Consider the following 18,459-nt stretch of genomic DNA (forward strand, 5'->3'; position numbering starts at 1 on the left):
TTAGCAACTGGTATTGCCTCATTTAGGAGGTCTAGATTAAAGTGTCTGGAATGATATAACTTAGTTCTTTATCACAATAGTTTTAACGTGAAGGAGGTTGATATACCGGCCGTTTTCTGAGTTCGTAGGCGTGAGTTTTATTAGGATATACAGTGCCGAGTGTTATGACATACAACATTATTTTGTATCTTCCTAGTTCGCACATGTGCAGTTTTTGTTTTCTAATATTGAAACGCCGCGGTGGTTTGCGTCAGGTAGATTTCCTATCGCTTAGATTGCTGGTTTTATTCTGATTATTATGGTACAGCTTTCTTCGTGTTGCTGAGCACCGTACAACATAGCAGTAGGTTTAAAAAAGTCACCAACTACATTTAGATTTGACGTTTGACATTTGTATGACAAAGACAGTACTTGGGCCTACGCAAAACTGGCAGTGGACAGTTTTGCTTGTTGTATTATTATAATAAACTACGGGGTTTTACATGCCAAAATGATGATAATATTGTAAGGCACGCCATAGCGAGGGATTTGCCGACCACTTGGGGTTTTTTAACGTCCATCTAATGCACGACACACGTTTTTTTTTGCATTTTACCCACATCGAAATGCGGCCGCCATGGCCGGGATTTGATCTTCCACACTGGGGCTTGGCAACGCAACCTCAAAGCCACTATGCCACCGCGTCGGGTTTAGATTAATGTAGATGCGAATGACGCTTTTCCCGAGACTTCTGTCTGCTATAATCAAATTAAATTATGCGGATTTACGTGCCGTAACAACAATCTGGTTCTGACGCATGCCGTAATGGGGGACTCCGGAAATTTGGACCAGCTGGGGTTCTTTATCGTGCACCTAAATCTAAGTACACGGGTGCTTCCGCATGTCGCCCCCATCGAAATGAGGCCGCCGTGGCCAGGACTCGGTCCCACTGCCTCGTGTATAGCCGTCCAACACCACGGTCACTAAGCAACCAGGGCGGGTCCTTCGGTCTTCTCAACGCAGGCAGAGGGCAAGGTGACTGGAGCGGACTGGTTGTACGCCATCAACGACAACTTGCCGCAGACGCTGCGCCTAAGGAACAACTCGCACATGGACACGCACAACCTGACGTTCATCGAGGAAGTGATCAACGAATTCTTCACCAAGAGCAAGGTCGAACTGGTCACCTACGTCTTCACGCTGGCTATTGCCGAGCTGCTTCGCTACGACTTCAACAGGTTGGGGCTGCTCTCGTACGGCGTCGTGAAGCCACTGCTTTGTTACATGTGCTCTTGCTGCACCGCACTATGTAGAAAAATCGTCCCTATGCTGAACACTCACCTAATGGGAGGCGTTGCCGATCCTCGCAGGCGTCCAGCTTATGCGAGGTTAGGAATTACTCGTGTTCCGTGTATATCTCTGGTGCTCCTATGTAAATACATGCAAAAGGACAATTCGTTTTTCTCGGCATACGCTGCACCGAATTTGACGAGTTGTTGCAGTTAAAGGAAGAACGTAACATCTAGTGACTATTTGTCTCCGATGTTTGATTTAGCACGTCGAATATTTTTATTCAATATTGGCAAAAATCGCAAATTTCCAGAAAACGAAACTGACAAGCTTACTGCTCTCTAACTCAGTAACGAAAAATAGTATTCCAATTCTGTGAATCGCATCTAATATTACATCTAAAGGGAACAAAATTGATATGTTACATATGAAGTTCAAAATATTTAGCAATGTGAAAATACAGCTTTGCAGAACCCTTGTACGCAACGTAACGAATTCACGCAAAATAAAACTTGACATACCGAATTTGCCTGCTTTGATTGATCTAATGAATGCCGCTTTTAGAATTGTGACATCTATTCTTGATGCAGAGCTGATAGCTTATAAACTTCGTGCTTCTATTTTTTTCCAACATCCGAATTAAAAAAATTTTGTTTAACAAAATGCAGGCCCTAAATCGAACTCCCGCTTGCAACAGTCACTGAATTCGACTTTCTCTCTCAAATGTAACAAATTTCGTTCAAATCGGTCCACCGGTTATCTTAGAAAAGCGTTTCTGCATTTTACATATATTTGAATAAGCCGCGTTGGCGTAGGGCCTGAGCTAAAGCGTCTTTTTAAGAGGAGCACAAACGCTTCATCTACTGGGAGCCATAGACATGCCTCGGCAATTGGTCTTGTAATTTCTCGCATTTGTGTTCAGCCCCCCCCCCCCCCCCCAGCAGCTTGTAGGAATAGGACTTCGTTCTTCGCTTCGTCGACGCAAACATGGAAAAATGTTATGGGCATAACTGCACTGAGAATGTACATAAATAGAATGTCATTTGAAGTGGGACAGCTGGGCCTGTTTCTGTGGTAATATATAAAGAGCATTTCTCGATATGCAGCAGATGCGACTAAAGTACTCGTTCTTTTCCGAACTGCTAGAACAAGTTTAGCCGCTATTTGGTGGAGCGAGCAGATCAGTACGACTGACGTGCCTTTAGACATGGCCGGCATTGATGCCTCGGTGAGCATTCCATGGTTAGTCGAACCAATGAGTGCCGTATGTTTTGTTTTCAGCTTGCCACATGTTTTTGAAGGCAGCTTAGTGTACAGGCGCGGTCACTGCTAGTGGGCACATGGAGCCCATGGAATCGTTCCGCAGAGCGCCCCACCACCGGCCCATCACGAAGTATTGCGAGACACGCGCAATAAAAACAATTGGTGTAAAGCCCGAGGAGCCATCTGCTATGGTGAGTCGTCTGCCAAGATTTCATGAGGCGCCGGTGGTCGCACTCCGTAGAGCACTGCCACGGGCTCTCGTGTTCCCGCTAGCAGTGGCCGCGCCTGTACACTGTGACAATGGTACACCATGCGCATGACCGCTGCTCGCTAAGTGGCTCTACGAAGAGACACTATGAACGGAGGCGCTATATTGAGCCCCTAAAGACATTCCTTTACTTCACCACCTGAACCGGCGAGTTGGGGCAGACGACGAGGTCGGCGCCTCCCTGTTGGTGGAGCGGAGTCACGAGGTGGCGCTCGCGTCACTTGTGCGGAAGGAAACGCATGAGCGTTCGCGCGCTGCCCGTCACGTCTTTGTTATCTTGATTTTAGAGCGCAGCTTAGACGCCCGTTCCTGCGTTGGGCTTCGGAGTGTCTCGGTGTTCCTCGTGACTGGGCGAACGAGCACAGCGAAAGACGAACGCGCAAACGCGCAGCGCAGCCGCAGACGAAAGGCGGCGATAGCGAAGGAGCAAAGCGGAGGAGGAGGCTACAGTGAAAGTATGAGGCGGGAAGTGGAAGCGAAGAGTGTGGAGAAAGCGTGCGAAGAAAAGTAGTGTAGGGCCGTCCAAGACGGGCTGTGCGTCAACAACCGCTACGCGATGGCGACAGAGTAGCGTCGTCTGTTCACCGATGGCATGTGGCCAGCATTTCGACCAATGCTTTATGTGGGAAAAAAAGCGCTGCGTGACCGGAGGTCTGTCTGCAGCGGCTGCTGTGAATCGCCCTCATGCGTCACCCAAGCGCTGCCTCTCGCGATCCCCCGATTAGCGAGGCATTCGCGTTGCTCTTCGCTCCGTTTGCAATGTGCCGCGCGAAACAGCCCCTCCGCGTCAGCCAATATATTGCGAAATGAAAACAGGTATAGACCTGCGCTCAAATTTCGCGTCATGGAGTACCGTAATCGTCGTTGAATTCTTTTTCTGAAAGTGCGCTACTTCCGGGAATCTTTCTCTTTAATAACTGGTCCCTGAATGAACATTGTGCCTGTTTACAGTCGATAAAATTCATGTGTTTCTTTCATATTCAGCAAGTTATTTTTAATATCGATTTAGCATTTACCTAATTGTATAGTGAGAGCGTTCTGGGTTTCACGTGTATTTTAATGGGGAAACTGAAGTCGGCCCCGAGTTAAAGCTTCCTCTTATTTAAAGGCCCTTTACTACTTTGCAAAATATCTGTCGTTTCTTTACTCGCAGAGAACACAGGTACATAGCGACGTGCCTGAAGTCCTCGTACGACAACTTCCCCGACCCCCTGAGGAGCCTGTTTGTCAAGAAACACCTGAAAAAGAGCGTCATCAACCACTTTCGGATATTCTTCGAGAACATCAAGAAAGAAGTGGTGCGTACGACGAATATCTCGATCGAGCTCGGCAATGATCCGGCGCGGTCCGTCTGTTCTGGGTAGGGTGCATTCACACCGGCGAGACTGATAGAGCTAACACTACCGACGGTGACTGGCGATCAAAGAGTGACTCGCGGTGACCGACGTTCACGTCAACGCAATTGCGACTATCTGCTGCCACCGCCGTAATGCGTTGCGATTACTGCCGTTTCCGTCTGCTCGCACCGTCGCCACCCCGTGAAATAACACTCTGCCAGTTACGACGTCTTGCTCCTGCGATTGTGATTGGTTCAGCAGTTTGGCGCCTGCATTTGCGTGGCTGGAAAATCGAGCAACGAGCGACTGAACCAAAAGAGTGGCTTTTCGGCGGTCTCTTGTGACTAACTTGGGGTGCTATGCAGGATGCGTCGAGTTTGGCGAAACTCGGGATCTTCACGAGCTCTGGCGACACCCCAAGATGAAAGCACGAATGGTACCGAGACACAGTTTATCTTTCGACAAGCCTCCAGTTTCATTGGTTGATCTAGATTCACTCTGGCTGGCTATCATTCCTTGGGCGTTGCCTTCTGGGCGGTCGACAAACTGGGGATCACGTGATCGTACCGTCGGTGCATGGTCGCGCCTTCTTTCACTTGTTTGTCGTTCCACCGAGTGCATTACACGCACAAGCGAGTTATAAAACAAATGCATTTAGTACAATATTATTAGTTAGTTTAACGTGGTTTAATAGCATTTTAAAGCTTACAGGATGTACACTGAATGTATATTCGACTAATTTGTAATTTAGTACGCTTCGCATTATACCACGAGGGAACGCTGTGGTGGCGTCATCACATACATTCATCGGGCGAGCATGGCGGCTAAGCATCGGCGATGCCCAGTGTAAACAAACTCGTACTACGAGCTTGCAGTGCGCGACGTAGTGATCAGGCTCGACGATGACCACTATTTCTTGGATAGTTCTGTTGCTCCGTGAGCAATCTTTCCGTGCACCCCGAAAGACTGCCAATAGCTTAGGCGATTTTACAGATCGCAACGCGTACCTACTGTTCACGGCACAATCCTGAACAAACAACTTTTCTGGTGCTGCTTATGTGAGTGCGCTGAGTTCCTCCACTCTGCGTGACTGCGAGCGTCACGAATATTGCACAGTGTGTGCAAAAGGAAGACAGTCGATATAGCTACGATGCGACAAAGAGGTGGTGACGACCATGGTTCTCGCAACCAACACAGTGAAGGAGGCATCGACTAACTGCAGATAAGTATATTTCTACTGTTTCATATTTAGCATAATAATAGTGCACGAATTAAGTCACTTTCGTAGTAACGAACTGAATGTCCAGCAGTTTAAAAAAGGCATTGAGAGCCAATGAGTGCTCGTGCTGTTACATGTACGTGGGCCCGCGAAAATATGGAAAATATGAAGGTAACCTTCACTAACTTAGTGGTATAACAGAAATTCATCAGCGACATTCAGCCCGCAGAATCTATGAAAGAGTATCTTTGTCCAAGTGAAATATCAATAGCAGGTACTGATATAAAGCAGGAAACTTATACAAAAATTTAATGGGTTGAACAGCACATGGGAGGCATTTCCGAATCGTGATCGCCACGTTACCGATATCCTTGAAAAATGTTTAGAATCGTTGGATTCTACCGGTTATCCAATATGGGACATAAACCTGGAGGTTAACAAAGAAACTTGAGAAGTCGAGGACTGTGCAGAAAGCGAAGTAACAAAAATTGTTGGAGATAGCATTAAGGCAGGAAGACAGTGGCGTAGTAAACCGTGGCAACTGATATGCTAGTTGAGATTAAGGGAAAAAAATGGAATCGGTGGGCAGGCAATGCACGTCTTCAATCACTTGTTGCCAATTTATAGCAGGTGAATACATAAGCATGAGAGAATGGATGTCAAGGAGAGAGAACTGCAGCTGAGGATGGTAGAAAATTGCGTAATGGGACAAAAATATGATGTTTGTAGGCATAGGATGCAATCGGCTCGCATAAGAAGGGATTGTAGGGAGCGCCATTGATTTTGCAGTGAACAAAAATAGGTTTGTGGTGCTGACAGTAGAGACTCGTGAAGGTGCGAGGACACCTGAGCTGTTGGCACACTAATAAACATTACAATTGGCTCTGAAAAAAACCTGTTATGAAAACTAAAGCAATGTTATCCCGACAAATTGTTTTATTATGCATACACTAAAGGCTTCCACAGTTAAGGGCAGTTAGTACCAATAGTGCAATGAGCATTTTTATTTGTAAATAATGGTTTATATGCGATTGATTCATTCCAACAATCCACTTTTTTTGCAGCAAAACATTCTGCTACTGGAGGCATTCAACCGCCTGGTGGCAGTAGGCGAGCGCCAGGCACATGCTCTTGTGTGTGGCAACAGTAGCTCTGCAACAGTAGGATCAGTGCCCTCACTGCTTTCCAGTCGAACCCCCAGAACACACCTTACAAAGGAGCTTTCAGTTTATTATTTTGTTTATTATTCAAGAGCATGAATAAAATTATTGCACTAAACATTGTGGTGTGCATATTAGGACACTTGTAACATGCACTTGATGTCTCTTCAAAATGGGCAAGCACGTAAGACAACCTGTGCCACTATTGGACCGTGTAAATGAAAAAGACACTAATGCAGCATATACGTCATTGTGCTGTTTGTTCTTTCTATGTGCAAGAATGCAGTGGGTGTTGATTAGCCACAATATGAACGGTCTGTGTATTTCACAATGAAAAGACAGGAAACGGCATGACCTTAATAATGCTATCACCTACAGACTGTGCACATGAATGCAACACTCCCCGATTTAAACGTGCCAATACATGCATGTTCGATACCACATATTCTTTATCAATGTCATATATTTGCATGTACTAATTTTCACACAGCTTAAGCCCATGTGTAGCTCACTTGTGATGTATCCATTTCATAGGCCAAATAATTGTACACTTTGTCCTTTTGTGTTGTATGAAAAGTGGCATCCTCTCGTCGGATACAACTTCACAAGACAGGAGAGGCCCCGCCCAGATGACCAAAGCGCAGCAGCCGATTGCCTCCATGTCTAAAGAAATAGTCCCTCTCCAGTGAGCGGGTATTAGTGCGTCCAGCGGCACGATGTCAGTGTAGAGTGTGTGCCCATTGGTGCAGGCTTGTGTTCACCTGCCATTAAAGTGCAGGTTCTGCGGCCTCCTAAAGTCGTATCAGACTATAGAATCACGTAATGCCTTACACTGGTTGCATAGCCTTTAGCAACTTGATAGCACACAGTGATCAGGAACAGAAATCTATAAAGGCACTCCAGAAAAGCTGGCTGGCCACACTTCCATTATAAGGAGCTGTAAACAGTTCTCGTCAAATATTCCCATGACATCCTTGAAAAAGAGGTGGTGTTTGGCACTTTAGAATCAAAAACACATTACAGTGAATGTTGTGTACCACGTTAAAACAAACTGAGCTTGGTTATCTGCACAGCATGTAATGGAAGCTTGTGCTTTACATAGGAAACAAAGTGCTCTGTCCAGTACAATTGTCGAGTTCGCTGTGACACCTATTATGTCATTAGTGTCAACATACAAATTTTCAAAGGCCATTCATTTCACCATTATTTTTGTACGACGGTTCTTTCAATCAGTGCTTGTATTACATGAGCAGGTAGATTTGATTGCAAAGCTTTGTTTGCAAACCCTCAGACTTCCATAATTGTGTGGCAAGGCACCGGCATGGTGTCGAATAGCTCACACTTCCTCAGTCCTGCACCAAAGAGGCCCAATGCTCTATTTGAAGTTGGATCGCGCAACAATTCGATGGCACACAAGGAAGAGTAATACACACAGCAGAGCGTTCTGCTGTGTGTATTTCTCTTCCTCGGTCCTGCACCAAAGAGGCCCAATGCTCTATTTGAAGTTGGATCGCGCCACAATTCGACGGCACACAAAGAAGAGTAAGACACACAGCAGAGTGTTCTGCTGTGTGTATTTCTCTTCTTTGTGTCCCGTCGAATTGTTGTGCAATTCAGCTTCAAGCTTTTATACCAATACAATGAGTCTTCAACCTCAACAATGATCTAGTTATTAAGCCAAAATGGCACACGTCTTTGAAATGTCCCAACAAGAATTAGCTCTCCAACAAATCACCACAAGCATAAAATTTTGCTGCACAGGTGTATGCACGTGCAATATTCTGTACCACTAAACTCACAGGAATCAAAGGGGCAAGCATTAACCAGCCTTACTGCTGCCGTTACCATCCACATCATGACACCAATAGAAAGACAGTGCTGCGTTTCAGTAAAGGGAGTGCTGGAGGGAAAGGCGTGACAGCGAGGCTTACAATAAAAATAGCATTTACAAGACATGTTCAATGCCAAAATATGCTGTATATCGCTCATCCTACTTTGGCATTGCGGCAAGCTTTTACACGTTTGAGCATGTCACAGTTTGTGCAATCATTGGTCTAAAGCTGTAAAAAAGGTCTATTCACTCTGCAATCTTTGTTTGTATCATGGCAGGTTAAATACCAACTTTTCATTGGCATCTGCACCACATTTCTCCCGATATGTAATTTTGCCTTGGTGGTTCACATCTTCACGCACACCGAGTTCTGCAGAGCATTGGATCTCCATTGTTTTACTGCTGACGAATTAGAGCCCCATTATGAGAGGAAAATATATGATTTGTTCATACAGAATAACGCTGCCCCCCCCCCCCCAAAAGAAATTACACTGAACCACTGGCACATGCACCAACAGTGAACACAGCAAACACTGTGAAGTATTTTCTTCATGCAAGCCAGCACACTAAGATTCTTAATGCATTTTCATTTTGCCATACATGCATAGGCACAACCGGCTTGGCGCGACATCCGCATCTCGACATCCGACATCTGCATCATTGTGCAATGCCTTGCTGTTTCATAGTGTGGTCGATAGATGACGCATGACCAAAGTTCAGCATTATGCATACTGAGTAACTTGTACTAAGTAATCTCATAAAAAATCCCAAGTTCTTTATGAGATTAGCATTCACAGGGTATTTCACACAATTTGTGATATCCATTCATCTAGTTATACTTCATTAACCTCTTTCCCCAAAAAGTGAGCCATTTGGAAGGCACCCTGATAGACAAGTAGAACAATCGGTAAAACGTCAGCAACCAGCGAAAAGGTCAGTATCATAGGCTGCCGCATGTGTGATGTCGGTAACACAAAATTTAAGTCGGCTACACAGAAGTGACAAATTTGGCAATATGGTTCGTCTAGACATTGCTTCAATGCTAATCACAGTAACGCTGACATTGAAGGCACCTTAATTCCTACGAACGTTCCGTCGATACACCCGACTACGTTCGTAATGTTTCTGCGAAGTAAGAAGCGTTCTTTTATAAATGCCCACTCAGCCGCAGTCTTCGGGAAAGCCAGCCACCGCTTCCGCACTGCCGCGTCAATAAGCGCATCAGACATCTATGACACACAGGCTCACAGTAGTTTTATGACGTCCAATGTAGCGCTCGGCGCCGACGCTTCCCTGAAATCTCCCAGTCCCGTAGAAATGGAGGGCGCAGAGGACTTGCTCTTCGACGGTGAGCGAATGAAGCCCGCCACGCTGTCTCCGCAGACGAGAGTCTTCGCCTAGCTCGTCACACAGCCAGCGCACTGATGTCTTCGACAGGCCAAAATGACGCTGAAACTTCACGGCGGTCATGTACGTGAACGGGTCCAGACGGTCATACTGACGCTTGCTGCCGCTGGCTGCAATAACACAGGCTGCTGCTGCCGCCGCCATGTTCCCGAGTTGAACTCGGAAGGAGTTTCGCGATGTACGAGTTTAGCACGAGTTCGCCTGTCAATCAAAGCCAGAGGTCACGCCCCGCGCGAGGCATGTCACTCTTGTGCGCGCACCCACTACAGTTGGGCTACGCCCAACTTCCGGCAACAGCGACGCGGTGTCGAGCTGAGAGGCATCAACAATCTTGACCGCCAACATAAAACGCACACAACGCACTGTCATCGGTGATGTACTGAGCACCACTATCAAAAACAAAGCGTTGACTGTCGCTGGCTTACATACATCTCGGGCTGAGATGGCCGCACAACACGGTTTCATGGCCTGCATTGTGGCGCGTAGCGCACAGTAAATAATTATCGGCACGTCACTGTAGCTGCTTACAAGGCGTCGATGCGCCGAGGGTGACGACGATGCTGAGGAGTGCGTATCGCAGCAGTCGTTTCAGATGACTGCTCTGTCATCGGTGATGTATCGGAGCTACAACGTCGTAAACACGATCAGCATTCGAGAATCGCTCGCTCTTCTAGACCCAGTGCAATGGCATTTCTTCATCACAAACAGTGCGCCCTCAACAGTTCCAACACCTTCAGTTCCAACACCTTCCTCAGTTCGAAGTCTCATTTCATAACCGCACACAAGAGCCCTCACCTGCCAAAATGCGATTGCTGTGGTGTCGTTACGATATCCTTCTGCGATCGCTGCTGGCTCCAGCAAAAGTAATCCGCAAGCACCTTGGGGCGCACAAAACACTCAAATACTGCGTACTACATGGGCTCAGAGGCACTTTCAGTGGGCAAGCGATGACAAGCGATGAATTGTGTTGATGGGAAGCAAGCACTTCTTCGCAATGCATCGCCGAGGTTTCGCGCACAAAGATAAACTGGTACATTTTCACTAAACTGCGTCACTACGGACCGCCATTTTACAGCGACAGCCGCTGCTCTCGTATTTATGACTAGTGCGTCGTTTTTAGTTGGTAAAGCGGGGGCCTTAAGGCGCCTGCGATGAACAGCCGCATCACGACGCTGCGTTTCCATTCCCCTAATAGAGAAAGAGTGGTGATCACTGACATTATTGAGAATAGCACTGTAGCGCCCCTAGGCGACTTCTCACCGTATGAATTGCCTCGTGCGTGCGACCCGCTTCAATGTATCCGCTTCTAAGCTTTCGCCTCACTGTCGCCACTCGCGGCAAGAAGTGCAAAATTTAATAATTTGCTCGATCACCGTTTGTCATCAGAGATTTCTAGCATTCAAAACGAAAAACAAACACTTAAAGAAATAAAAATGTTTGTTATTTTAATTGTTGTATTTTAACGTATTCGTTTGAGCGAAAGCGCAGGTGCAAGAATGCGCCGCATGTACCCTGTTCGCATTCGATTTAGGATAGAAAGATAGTTCTCGAAAGAAGAAGCACGCCCTTGACGCGCCCGCGAAAGGCGTGGCAAGCGGCTTACGGCAAGTGTGCAGACAGACAGCGGGACAATCATGGTATTGCTAAGTTGCGATAATCCGTTGATAACAATACGCGGCGCTGGCGCGTTTCGTTGTGCAGCCGTCTGCGCTTGAAACGTAGAAGCAGCGTGCCGCGCAGGGTGCGCGCATGTTGTCATACGCGGCTTTTTGTCTACATATTTTTTTGCCTGCAGCCTTTGCGCGTTTCACGCTATCTCAGTTCACTGACTGCCGTCGAGCAAACTCGGGTAAAACTCGGGTGAACGAGAAACTCGACGCATCCTGCATAGCACCCTTGGTCACGCGGCCTCTGCCAGTCGCCGTTGTGAATCAGCCCCGTCAGTGTCAAGTCTCTACTTTCGTCTGCGTGAAGCGTTGCGCCGTAAACACAGTTATGGATCACCCACCAACCAGCTGAAGCTGCTAACCCTTAACGATTTGTAAACTTTGTTTATCAGATTTTCCCGCAACCTACCGATTTTCCTGCAGTATTTGTAAGCCATTCGAAGCCCTAAATAGAAATTCACGCTCTGCATAATTGGTAGAACTCATATCTTTCTCTGAAATGCAGCGAATTTATTGATTGCACCCGAAACGCTGAACCCTAACGATACGAACTCCTTGCGTACTTGTGCAGCATGACAGCGTTTCCACCTTCGACTGGATGGACCAGAACACGCACATCAAGGCACGCGTCAAGATCAGCACGGTGGGGCTGCGAACTGTGGAGAGCACCACCACTCGAGAGGTGAACCCCGACGAGGAGCCGATGTCCGGGGACTTCCTGTCCAACTACGTGGTGATTGCTCGCTACAACAAGAAGCGTGCCAACCGCTATCCAGAGCCGAGCCAGAAATTCCAGCAGAACCTCGACCTGATCATCGGGGACGTATTAGTGGACTACGAGGAGAACGCGATCAGCGTCCCCGCCAGAGACATGCTGGAGCCAGTTTTCTACGAGGACGTACGTCGTAACTCGGTTGCTAGAAAGCCATTGCTGAACCCTGATTGTTGGTTTTAGCCGAATAATTCGTTAAGTGAAATGCGGGAAAAAATACCCTGTGGCGCAAGGTGTCTGCGAACAGGGGCCCTGTAACGTAAAACGATTCCAATATGTTTTTATTCCAATATGAGCTCGCTCATGCCGACCCGATTCGCAAGGGGGCAACTGTAATTAGAATTTAACGGCAGCGTGCGCCACACAGCTGCACCTGATTTTATATTCTCGCGCATGTGTCAGCGTTGCCGCAGCTGCCTGTAGTAACACCCTCGAGTGCATATCTTCTTCAAGCCTTGTTGAAGGGCTTGAAGAAATAAAGGCAGTACGGTGCCGCTAATTCCTCCTTTTAAGCATCCTGCTGCTGGCGGAGCATAGTAGCGCCGGCAACTCAATTCTACTCCTTAACGCGACGGCGGACACCGATTGCAAAACCCTGCTAGCGGCAGCAAACATTGGAACAGTTCGAGATAATACAACGCCGCAGAAAGCCATTTTGCGCGAGTCATCTAAAGGCGTCAGGGAAGGCAGTGCGGCACGCGATACCCCCTCCCCCCGAGAATGAATGAATGCGAAGCGCGGCTGACCGCGTGCCATTCCAGCCGCAACCGCTGCGTAAAACAATGGCCCACATGCGACGGAGCAGAGAAAACGACGCCCAGTGGACGTTTTGTCTACGAGTACCATAACCATGTCAGGCAAATCTACATGTCAGGCCAGCAGATACGATAAGACGCGCATGCGCACCACTGCTCTAGAGGCCCTCTCGACAGCAGGCACCGCGTCGGTAGACGGCGCGTCGATGCAGTTTGGCACGCGCTCCCCTGGTCCGTATACTTTTGCTCAAGGGTGAACGTACGCATGCATGCATGCATGTATGTATGCACGCATGTATGCACGCATGTATGCACGCATGTATGCACGCATGTATGCACGCATGTATGCACGCATGAATGCGCGCATGAATGCACGTATGCATGTATGTATGCATGTATACATGTACGTATGTATAAATGTATGTATGTATGTTTTGTTATAGCGAGCTCGTGCACGTGCGTGAAAGTGCATCTGCATGTGCATCTTTTGTTGTGTGACCATTACATAAGCACATACACATGCGTGGACGCGACCGTAAAGTAGGTAGCAAAATTAAAATGACGGACACAAAATTAAAATGTTCTAACAGAGCCGGCCGTGTACTGTGATTGTCTCATTGCATTGCTTTTACAACAGTGCGTAATTTTATTCCACTTCATTTCACCCTCCATGCCTAGGCGGCGATGAGAAAATGCAAACTTGTCTGCCGAGAATCGGTGTATACTAACACAATGTCAAGTGTAAGTTGTTCTACTCTTTGCCGGTGACGTTTTCCCCGGATCATCATTGCTGTCTAGTTATCGCTCGTTGCAAGTTGCGCCTGCTATAAACGCGATTTCTTGAATGTTGTCGCCGATCTTATAGGCAGGTTCTTGTTCAATCAGATGGCGCGATCGATTGACGCCCATAGAAGTTTACACTGCACAAGAGCACTACCGATCACCCTGGGGTGTACTATGGTAACGCATGTACAGTCTCCTGGATCTTTAATAACAGCACGTGAGCGTAGATGGCCCTAGAAATTATGTATATGGCTCCCGTGTCCTATAGAGGAACACTGGACAGTATAATATGCCAGCACCCTACAACGACGAGAAGCGACGAGACGGAAATTTCTAAGCGCACCAAGCACTGTCTAGTGATAGCATCGTCTGCTAAGCCGTTCCCCTTCAGACCAGCCTAGCCATCCCAGATTAGTCTGCGCAGTCGTGTTTACGAAAAAAAAAAAGTTTCGGGACCCGCGCCTGTGGGAATCGGTCCAAGCGAAGCTTTCATCGGTGTCTGTGAACAACGCTGTTCCTGTTTAGCGAACATTGCAAGCAGAGACCACACGACCCAGTTGGACGCATTTTCACTGGGAACAGCCCCCCTCAGCATAAGCTTGTTTTGCTCGATCATAAAAATTCCGCGGATGACGTTGACGGAACTATAACGACGGCATAAAGACAACTGTATGACCATGATGCAAATATCACATTGTCATGACGACGATCATACGACAACGATGACGTCATGACCTTAGAATTCGACTCTGGAGTGACGACGAAGGCATGATGACAACGTGATGTGGTTGCCAGACTGATGCCGATGACGTCACAATGAAGGTGTGAAGAAGAGAATTACGAAGCTGGAATGAAGATGAAAGCATGGCGACATTATGATGACGATGCAGAAATGATTGCATTGCCATGACAACATAGGCATGACGACTATGACGTGACTTTGTTGGAACGACAGCTGTATGACGACGGTGCTAAAATGATTACAATAGTATGACAAAAAAGGCATGATGAATGTCGTGTGGCGATAACTGTATGACACGCGATGGCATGATGATACTGAGAACCGGTACGATAGAACGATAGCAGTAGAACGACCACGATGGCATGACGATAGCTGAATGACGGTGAAACGATGACGATGACATGGCAACGGTTCCGTGCCGGTGTTGCAGCTCACGTGCCTGTTTTCGCTCATCACCTGTCTCAGCGGGCTGCCTGTATGAGTGCGATATGCGTTGTTTCTTTGCACTGTGTCCGATACCGTCAAATCGTCCGAGATTGCAGCCGAGAGCCAGCAGGGCTGACAACGGCGCAACGGTCTCGCTGAAATGACATCACTTTCACTATGACCCCATATTAAAAATTAAATTATGGGGTTTTACTTGCCAAAACCACTTTATGATTATGAGGCACGCCGTAGTGGAGGACTCCGGAAATTTTGACCACCTGGGGTTCTTTAACGTGCACCTAAATCTAAGTACACGAGTGTTTTCGCATTTCGCCTCCATCGAAATGCGGCCGCCGTGGCCGGGATTCGATCCCGCGACCTCGTGCTCAGCAGCCCAAGACCCCATATTCGAGAAGAGTCATCGCACAAGACAGCAGCAGCAGTAGCAGTGGTAATGTTGGAAGAACAGGCGAAAAATGTTTCGCTTTGGTAGCTGGCTGAGAACTCGTGTACGACTAAGATGTGTCATCTGCCATCAGCCGTTCCGATTATTTCACTGGTGCTCGCCTTCACTATGGAATATACAGCGCTATTCTTGTCGCGCGTGCAATCTCATTAGACAAGATACTTGCGCTGCAGTATCAGCGACAACGTTAAATAAATTTCAGATATGTTAGACGCGTTTTACGCCAGTCGATAACCTCATAGCAGCGACAATCCCGAGAACGGTCACCGGCAAAAAGCGAATGAGAATTCACTGGCTGCTCTGTGCTGTTTTAAACGAGTTCTCACCGTGGTTCGGCAACCGTGGGCCGACTCGCAGGCGAAAGAGAAGTTCGTCAACCTCTCGGCAATCGGCCCTGTGGTGGCAGCCGAGGTGATCTCCGTGGCCTTCTCGCCGTCCGGCTCCAGGTTCGCGGCCGGCGGTCTCAAGATCGACTGGTGGCCCGAGCGGGTCGTCACGAACTACAAAAAACGCTTGAAGTGAGTCTTCATCTCTTACACTCTACGGCTGTGGCGAGCGCTCGCGGGGTGGGGAGGGAGAAAGGGGAGGACAGTGGGTGAATCGTATTGCAAAGAACAGGACACCGTAAGCTTGTGCAGGCTGTCAGATCGAGCTGGCCCTACCAGGAAAGCAGCCGCAGGGGGCCACGGAAAATGTCTTGTGCGTGTGGCAGAGGGTGTACGGGGCCCTAGGGTACAGAAATGATGCAAACAAATCCAAAAGTGACACTTGTTTACGCATTAGAAAGCTTACACGCTCAACTGTTCTGGCGCGGTTGTGGTGGCCAGGGCGCCTCAAGCTGTCCTGAACAGCTTTTTTCCTGGTCACTGGCAGCGTTGCCTTTGTCGGTGTTGGCTGCAAATAAATTCAAATTCAAACTTGCGCTGCAGAAAGCGGGGGATCTTCCGATTTAATTTAGTAATCGTGCTCGCTCACTGTTGGTAGTGGGTGCTGTTGTATTTCAGTGGGTATTGGGGCAGTAAGGTATACAGAAATGACCACCCGACTGGCGGCACCCGAGAGTGCCCTGCTTCGCTCGAACCACGGGCTGATAGATGACAGGAGCTCCCGGTGCAGACGCTCACGTTTCCGTGGTGGAAGGGGTTGAGCCTTCCTGCCTCTTCCAGCTCGTGTATCTTGGCGCCATATATAGACCTTATGTGTGGGTGCACAGGGACCCCATAGCCGAGCAAGCGTGAAACTTCAACAAATTGCACACTTGCAGGCCAATTCCCGTTGAGCACTGGTTTGAGTTCAACGAATTTTCTCTACTGTGGGATGGTGCGCTCTCTCAACCACGTTCGCTTTTTCTGGGATGGACGAAAACAGTGCTGAGCTATGCCTCTCTGAGGGATGCGCGTTCTAGGATGGCAGAAATTGAGGGGGGAGGGTTCCTGAAGTTAGGAAACTTGCTGGTGCAAGTTCGGATCAGCTAGCGTAAGACATGGGTAATTGGAGATCGCTGGGAGAGGATTCTGTCCCGCAGTGGACATGAAAATTAGGCTGGTGATGGCGCCTTTGAGAACGCCACGCGTGAGCCTAAATTTAGCTTCGATAGTGTCATGCATGACACGACTACTGCACTATCTGTGCACGCGACCTATTCATTATCGAATAGTGGCTTTCTTGCTCTACACAACAATCCCGAAGTGAGGCTCGTGAAAAGCACGGCCGCAAGGATACAGGCGATATTATAATATGTTTTCGTTACGTGTGGTGTGCGAAGCGTTTCATTTCATTTCATTTTATTACCTTAAAGACCTCTGGATAGGGGTATTACATAAGGGGTGGGTATACATTAGTACATAATTTGCATAATACATAAGTGAACACGCAAACAACAACAAAAAACTGCATGTGCTAAAGGGTTACATACGTCAGTGCAAATACATAGAACTAAGTAATACAAACTAAAGTTGCACGAGCATATAAGTCCATTAACACAAGTCATTTCTATTGTGAAAAGTGCGCAGTGACACTCTCCACGAACGTAGAAGGGCAAATGATGGTGGAGATTTGGTGGGGCAGATTGTTCCAATCTGCAGCAGCATGGCAAAAGAATGAGGCGGAAAAGGTAACAGTGCGCATGCGAGGGCGGCCCACTTGAAAAGTGTGGCATGTGCGATGAGATGTTCGGGCTGCGGGAAGGATATAGGGTGGTTGATTTAGCGAGCTGTGATAAAACTTATGGAAAAGTGAAAGGGTTCCAGTGCGCCGGCGCGTACAAAGGGGAAGTAAATTCAATTCTTTCTTTAAGTAAGATATGCTCACGTCATATGAATAATTAGAATGGATGAACCTTGTGGCACGGTTTTGAACGGCTTCGAGTGCGTTAATGAGATATGTTTGGTGCGGATTCCATATGGCGGATGCATATTCCAATTTCGGTCGGACTATTGACTGGTAGGCCAGTAGTTTAACAGGTTTGGGGGCGCGTTTTAGATGACGCTTGAGAAAACCCAGCGATTTGTTAGCAGATGAAATGATGTTACTGACGTGTGTTCGCCAGGATAAGTCGTTAGATATAGTAACACCTAGGTACTTGTAAGACTGTGCAGCACACACGGGAATGTTATTAATTGTGTATTGGTAAGGAACTGGGTCGCGCCGACGGGAAAATACCATCAAGTTGCATTTCTTAGGATTAAGTTCCATCAACCACCGGTCGCACTATTGCTGTAAACAGTTACAAGCGTTCCAGTGTTTAAGAAGGTTTTGAAAAAGTCCCGCTCACAAATTAGTGTTGTATTTCCGAGCGGCATATGATACATCAATTACATCAATTTGGTCATCAATTTACACGTCAACAAAATTTCACTATGGTTAAATTGGTTACAAACGAGCAGTACACAAAACAATGTCGACGAACAGCGCACGTTATAATTTTCCGTCTGTCTGACTGCCTGTGTGCCTGTTTGTTTACTACGCCATGCATCTACTTGTGCAGCTGTTACGAGAGTGAGTATGCCCAGCTTAGGGATGACGTTATGTTGGGCAATACTACCGGCGCGGGGCGAACATCACAAGAGGTCCTGGAGTACCTGATGACGTACAG

General features: G+C 47.5%; 1 protein-coding gene across 4 annotated transcripts in view; it reads left to right on the forward strand.

Moving 5' to 3' along the window:
• LOC135904199 (membrane metallo-endopeptidase-like 1) overlaps nt 1-18,459 on the forward strand; it is a 64,117-nt gene that overhangs the window by 45,212 nt on the left and 446 nt on the right. For all 4 annotated transcript variants that reach the window (XM_065434838.1, XM_065434839.1, XM_065434840.1 and 1 more), the window contains 5 exons: nt 1,003-1,217; nt 3,954-4,098; nt 11,993-12,319; nt 15,723-15,883; nt 18,352-18,459. The exon at nt 18,352-18,459 is cut by the window's right edge and continues 446 nt beyond it. In XM_065434838.1, coding sequence (XP_065290910.1) covers nt 1,003-1,217; nt 3,954-4,098; nt 11,993-12,319; nt 15,723-15,883; nt 18,352-18,459 — 956 coding nt within the window. The remainder of the gene's footprint in view (nt 1-1,002; nt 1,218-3,953; nt 4,099-11,992; nt 12,320-15,722; nt 15,884-18,351) is intronic.

Source organism: Dermacentor albipictus, chromosome 10 (assembly GCF_038994185.2).
Source record: "Dermacentor albipictus isolate Rhodes 1998 colony chromosome 10, USDA_Dalb.pri_finalv2, whole genome shotgun sequence".
In the NCBI taxonomy this organism is placed as follows: domain Eukaryota; kingdom Metazoa; phylum Arthropoda; class Arachnida; order Ixodida; family Ixodidae; genus Dermacentor; species Dermacentor albipictus.